Genomic DNA, 7,025 nt, shown 5'->3' on the forward strand with positions numbered 1-7,025 from the left:
TTTGGTAAAGATATTCTTAACTTGCTTTCCAAAGTGAATACAGGACTGTGTTGGTACAAAGTGACTGCTGAGGAAACCTGCACCAGATGTGACACCATAGACTTAAAATTGTCCTGTATGAATTATAATCTGCATGAGTAACACTTCTGTATGAATCTGAATGACAGGCATCACAGGATATTCAGCTGGACTACAGAGTAAGATGAGAGAATATTTTTACAGCTCCTGGTAATTAAATTGTGATTGTTGCAGCTGCCTGACAGACTGCATTATTTCATAAAGCATCAAAGAGTCATAAAATGAATGACAGGTAAAGAGAAAACTGGTTTGAATAAGTCATAATGGCACTAGATATTCTTCTTGTTCTGATAGTCCAATTATAAAGACTTGATGTTTTAATCGGTCTTCCAACCATTTAGCCAGAGATGTCTTCAACTACTCAGTACACACTTTGACACCAGTTACTCCAGCATATAAGGCACATGAATGGCACAAGTGTTGCTTTTAGAAACAGAATTTATTAGTACCAAACCTGAACATCAACCCCATTTTATTGTTGCTGGAGAATAGACAAGTGGCTTTACACTGCCAGAAAAATAAAAATGTGGGATTTCTGTATCTTATTAATTATCTGCATTTTTTCAGTTATCAAACCTGCAGGAGCAGGTTTTGGTTTAACCCTGAGACAGAACTTTAATTCTGTGACACATTATCTCTGCTTTTTCTTTTCTTTTCTTTAAAGGGCACATAACCATTACAAATTATTTGTTGAACTATTTTCCTGGGCTTGATATTGAGAAGAGGAATGTGTTTGGATTCACAGCACTGATGAAGTCTGCGATGCAGGGCCGAACTGAATGTGTGAAAGCCTTGATGTTGGCAGGTATGCAAAGTGCTTTGTTGCTTCTTCATCATCATCTGACTGTAAATGCTAGACAGTCACATGCAAACAGCAGGAAGAAAATTGTCTGTTGGGGTATTTACTCTGAGAGGTGCAGTGCAGCCTTCCCTGGAAATGTGTGCAACATAAATAAGTTATAGATGGTGAAGCTGTGTGCTTCAGGTGCAGGAGCATTCAGTTTGCCTATGGAAACCCATCCAGGAGCTCTCCAAGTGCTCTCAGGGGGAGATTCATTGTCTCCAGGAGGGTCTGGGGAGCGTCATCATCAAGATTTGTAGACAAGGAGTTAATGAAGTCCATGACACAGCTGGAAATGACACACAGGTCTCTTGCTGCCAGTTCTCTGGGTTTGATAGTGCACGAGTGTGTGATGGTGGTGGGACCACAGCCAGATCTCTGCGTCTCTGCCCAGCCATGGCAGGTCCTGGGGCAGGGAGTGGAGAGCTCTGGGGGCTCTGGCTCCTATCAGTAGAGTTGGGTGTAGGGTTCACATCCCATAGGGGATATTGGTGGGAAATTTGGCAACATAGGGAGCAACCTCTCTTTCTAACCCCTGTACAAATCTGAGTTTGGTCTCAGGTTTATGGGCAATAGCACACCAGCAGGTCTGTATCTGCTGGATGGAGGAAGTTCTGGCACAGGGAGTGAGCAGATCCATCTCTGCCCACCTGCCTCTCTTCTCAGCTGAGAACAGGAAATACATTTCTTGCTGTGGGCTCTTGACTGCAGTTTAATTTCCAGCTGTATGCATTTGCGAGGTGAAGGGATCTTGGAAAGGCAAGAGGCACTGGGGCAAGAGCCTCTACAGGAGCAGTCGCAGCATACAGCACCTTTTAGACACAATGCTGTATGTTTTTATTACATTAAATAACTGGTATATACATTATTAGCTAATAATTAAATAACTAGCATATATTAGTATACATTCTTGTAATTCAGAAATATTTGACACAAATCAAATATCATGGAAATTAATGTGAATATTGTTACTGTCTAGACTGTGAATCGTACAGGTCCATTTCATTTAGAGAAATCTTGAATAAGTGGCTCATTTCAGTGATTTTGTTGTCATAGAAGTCTAACCCCCTCATAACATGAATATTTTAAGTTGTAAGCATTTATCAAGCATAGTGATATTACTATCATTCATTTTCATAACATCCAGTTTCTAGGTGTTGATATGACACAGGAAAAGTTTGGACGATGTGATAAGCAGCATGTTATTTTCTGCAAGGTTCTGTAGCCTCTTATACTGAAATCAAGGTTTTGGAATGGGATCGTTCATTTTGGAATTAATTTTTCATGACACAAATTTATAAGATGTCTGTCAGAGCTAGAGTACTGCTAGACACAGATGCACTTTCTGGACTAACACATACTTCATGCAGATGCTAGTCCCAAATTTTTCCAGTGCCCATTATAAATTATCACTGAAAATGAAACTTCAATCCCAAGGCCTTATGAGCTGTCAAATTGATCTTACAGTGTCATGGCTTTCTGTTATTATCATTGGAGATCTCATGGAAGCTTCTTCTTTTCTGCTTTCATCACTAGAAGCTATTTCACAGCCTTTCCATCTTTGTAGATAACTCAGTCCTTGTTATTCTACTTCTTGTACAAAAAGTATTGGTATCAAAGTTTGCTATGTGTTTTCTGCCTTTGGCACCAAATAGCCACCTTCTTGTTTTCATGATTCTTAAAAAAACAGAATATTAGGGAGAACAAAACTTTAGCCAGACAGAAAATGGCTTTGTTAGCCTGCATATCTGTATAGAAGTTTACATGTAGAAAGACGTGTTGGCCTGTTAGTGCATGAGAGGTAGTAAGGATACCAAGGATCATGCATTGGTTAAAGAGGTGTACCATTAACATACACTGTTTTCAAATTGCAGTTTATATACATGTTTTGGTGAGTATTTTGCAGGTCCTCACATTTTTAGCTCAAAATAGAGGCCACACAGGAAATCTGGTAAATTTCTTGCACCCTTTTTAATATCTGATTATATTTTAGCATTGTACACTCTGGTGAAATGTAGGGAGGGAAGGAGCTGCTCATCCAGAATAGATTTAGAAGCGTTCAGGACTTAAGAGATACTGAGTGGCAGCTGATAATAAAGTGCTGGTTTGCTGAAGAAGATGAAAGAAATTGTTATTAAAGACTTGGTGACAAAAATCAATTTCACAAGGAAACCAGCAAAATTCCATGTTAAAACATACACGGAAATAATAGGAGGAAAACACCCATAATCAGCTGTGGGTCTACTTGCACAGAAAATGAGTTACAGCCAGGAGGTTTTAAAACCTAGTATTTGTTTAGGGAGTTGGGTAGGACCTCTATTGACAGGCCCCTACTTATGGCAATGCAGGAGGAAAATAACTCACCTTCATAGCCACCTAAGCACAAACTTAACACAGTCAGATGGGCAAGAGGTAAGGCCAACATGTGGCAGATGACTGGGGCTGGATTGTCAAAGTGACTGCTCTTTTTGGTATTTGAGTTCCTGGAGGGTGGCCAAGGTCAATCATTACAAGATTAAAGCGCTCTGAGACACTTGGATATGATGTTGTTCTTTCAAAGTGAGTCTTTGGAACATCTGAATGTGCTATTCCTGAGTGCACAGCGAGTTAGGGGGGAACTCAGTCACTCACTGGCAGTTTGTCACAGGCTGCTGCACTGCCAGGACTGCGCTGATGCCAGCATTCAGCAAGCAAGCCAGCCCGAGCAGGAACACAGAAATGCTGGTTGCAATTCATGTGTCAAGCCCTGCTGTAATCTCCAGTGTAAACTCAGCGCTGCTTTAGTAAAGTCGTCAGAGTGGCTGTGGATCTGGGGATTGGTCTTTAAATACCGCATATAAAACGAGTCAGTAACAGATGCTTCAGCTCTTTCACTCGCTATCTTTAAACTCTGGATGTCAGTTTTGCATCAAGAGGGACACTAAACCTTCTTAATCAAATAGGATATCGGTATCCCAACGGGGCATCTGTATTCAAACTAGTGCTGAAAATGATCTTAATGCAACTTTCATAGGAAAATCAAGACAACTGGAAAAGTGCAGTTTTTCTAAAGGAAAACCTGTAGGCTATACTTACGGGGAAATGACAGTTCAATAAGACTGCTATCACATTTAAAAAGGGACATGACTATTCATGTCTCCTCCAGATGGGGCAATCTGCTGAATGACAAGGTTGTTCAGAAATGTCTCCTGATCCGTACAGAGAATCAATACCACAGTAGTACATCATGCCTTAGAAGTGGTTTTGTGGTATAAGGTACAAATTGAAAGATTGGAATTTCTGTACTCTGTAGTACTGTTTCCTGAGATACATTTTCTGAAACACCTAGGGACACACCTGCCAGGGAGCAGCAGGATTGGGGTTCTTTTCAAATGGAGGTAAGCCAAGGGTAACAGCAAGGCGCACAGAGGCACTAGCCTCATCAATAAAGGTGCTTCTGGAAGAAACAGAGCAGGGCGGGTGACAATAGCCAGGATCAGCCAGTACCGCAGTGATTGACAGGCAAGTCCATAGAGTTAAGGTAAGTCTGAAGTCAAAACAAGAAATTAAGTCTGTGAGTGAGGCTCCAAATCAGCAAGGCACATGGCCAGGCACAGGCATAGCTGTAACTGCTCAAGCAAGGATCAGAGCTGAGTGTGTGAGCTTCAATGCAGCCCCAAGCAAAGGTGAGGAGTCCCCAGCGGGCACTTTCCCACACAGCTCTTTTTGCACGTCTCAAATCCAAGGTCTCACATCTGCACCATATCGGAGCTGGCAGGTCTCTTTCTCAAAGGTAAAGTTAAGCAGCTGACTATACCTCTTGCTTGTCTGCAAGCAGAACATACTGTTCATTAAAATTTATATATGGAGACAATTCCTTTATTTACTGTTGTCCCTGTGGTAAATCCTTGCCTGTTATGTGTATGACATAGAAAGAACTTCCACGTAATCTGCCATGTTCCCAGTCAGCTCTAATGGGAAGGAGTGAAGACCCAATCAAGTGTTAAGAAGCGATAGGACAAGAAGCCAGCCTGAAATTGGAGAGATTAAGGGGCAGGACATTTGGGTAGGATGGTTCAAAGCAGATCATTATTCTTTATGGGAAGGATTTCTGTGTACAGAATTGTTTATTTCTGTATTCATCACTCTTTCCATGCAAACTCAAGTGAATGGATTTTAAAATGGCAGGCAACATTCAATGCAGTTTCAATTCTTTATGTCATTTTTTGCATTAAGAGAATTTCATATATATAGCCTTCATTTCTTCTATTTTCTTATTTTTTATTTTTCTAACAGATCGGGAATTCAGAAAGTTAGGAACCTGACATTTCCTTAGGCATGTCATTTGACACAAATATGATTGAGTGTCGTATGTGACATTTTCTTGTAAGGATCTCCCTGATTCCACTCTGATCATAGCAACAAAAGTGCTGGCAGTTTCATTAATTAACACTAATTGGTTTTCTTTTCTTTGAGGGGCAAATGTTCATGCGACTGACCCAAGCCGTGGACTGACTTCATGGGAATGGGCTTGTTTCACAGGAAGATCAGAATCTGCCTTCATCATGCAAAAGCTGATGGACAGGCCGTGCCCAGAACAGCTTTGTGATCAATATAAACTAGAATGGCCAAAGATGAAGGAACTTCTTGCCAAGGCTGCAGAGCCAAAAAGCTGTTTGCAGAGGTTTTCTGAGTGCATGAGGGCAGCTATCTCATTCCGGTCTTTCTATGGCCCAGAAGCAGACGGGGTCCTTGACCATATGGTGAAGGTGACAACAAGTTTGCGCAGTCCTTTCATTGCCCTGTCCTGCCGGACTGTGTGCCCAGGCAGCCCGCCTTCTGTGGGGAAACGCAGACTGGCTGTGCAAGAAATCCTTAGGCAGCAGAGAGCCGAGGAGATCCGATCTCAGGACAAAGATCACATTAGCAGCTATGAGAAGCTATTTCAGAACTCCAAAGTCACACTGATCCCCAAGAAGAAGGACCGGCGAGCCAGCCTGCAGCCCATCAGCCTTGCAGTATCCCAAGTGAACACCATAGCCACTAGGAAAGCAAGCCTCTTGCCGCTCCACCTGCTCAGACGGAGCAGTGTCAGGCCAGGATTTGTAATCCCCAAAGTCCGAGTCAGCAAGGCTCCTCCACCCACCTTCCAGCCAGAGAAGGCAAGAAGGAGGAGCAGTGCAAAGGATGACCCTTATCTGCAGATTCCCAAGTGGAGGTACAAGGAGATAAAAGAGGAGCGAAAGAAGGCAGAGGAACAGGAAAAGAAGAAAGCAGCAGAGGCTCAAAAGCTGAAGCAGGTGTCTCCTGCCAGATGCAGGACCTGATTTAAAGGCAGCTGCTTAGAAGGTTTTTGAGCCATTAGTCTCGTTATCTGAGCAAGATAACAGACTGAATGCCTTTGTGCATGCCCACTGCTCATGGAGATGGAATACTGAATAATGGGCCTTTAAGGTGCAGAAACAGGTCAAGGGCTATGCTGTGGTGTGTCTGGTGGTGAAGCAGGAAGGTATTTTGAGGTGGAAGACTTACTAAGTTTGCCTGTCTGCTGTTGATAGGGAATTTTAAGTGGTGCAGTCCTTTTGCAGCTTCCTTTTTTTTCCAGTTCCAGGTGAATAGCTGAGAAATGGTTTGAAAAACAACATGGATCATGTTTTGTGTTTTGTTTATTTTGTAATGGGCAAAATTAAGGAGTTGTGTTTTCGACACTAGGCATTCCTCCCTCTCCTTCCTTAGGTAGATGTATTTCAAGGTTTTATAGTAATAATGAAAAGTTTAAAATATACCACAGTGTTGGTGGGCAGTGAAAATCCAGGTCTACAATCATTCTGGATATACTAAGCACTTTATTTTAATCCCAGTAATCAAAGTTTAAGACAGGATAGGTATTAAACTTTACAGCTCTATACAGTCTGTATGGATGCAGTTCTCAACGCTATTTTTTGTTCATCTGAACATAAAAAGGGTCACATATGAAATATTTCTGTAGCTGAGGTATTCACATCCTCTGCAGGTATAAATCAGGGACAAGACTGTATTTTTTTGAGCAACAGAGAAGCTGAACAGAGAGCTAATGCCCCTTCACTTGAGATTTGCCACCCCCATTAATTTTCCTTGTATCTGCCAT

General features: G+C 42.0%; 1 protein-coding gene across 1 annotated transcript in view; it reads left to right on the forward strand.

Moving 5' to 3' along the window:
• ANKRD33B (ankyrin repeat domain 33B) overlaps nt 1-6,225 on the forward strand; it is a 36,388-nt gene extending 30,163 nt beyond the window's left edge. The window contains exons 3-4 of the mRNA XM_013130141.3: nt 743-883; nt 5,375-6,225. Of these exons, the coding sequence (XP_012985595.1) occupies nt 743-883; nt 5,375-6,225 (992 nt within the window). The remainder of the gene's footprint in view (nt 1-742; nt 884-5,374) is intronic.
• Nucleotides 6,226-7,025: the final 800 nt, after the last annotated feature.

This window comes from Melopsittacus undulatus, chromosome 1 (genome assembly GCF_012275295.1).
Source record: "Melopsittacus undulatus isolate bMelUnd1 chromosome 1, bMelUnd1.mat.Z, whole genome shotgun sequence".
Classification (NCBI taxonomy): domain Eukaryota; kingdom Metazoa; phylum Chordata; class Aves; order Psittaciformes; family Psittaculidae; genus Melopsittacus; species Melopsittacus undulatus.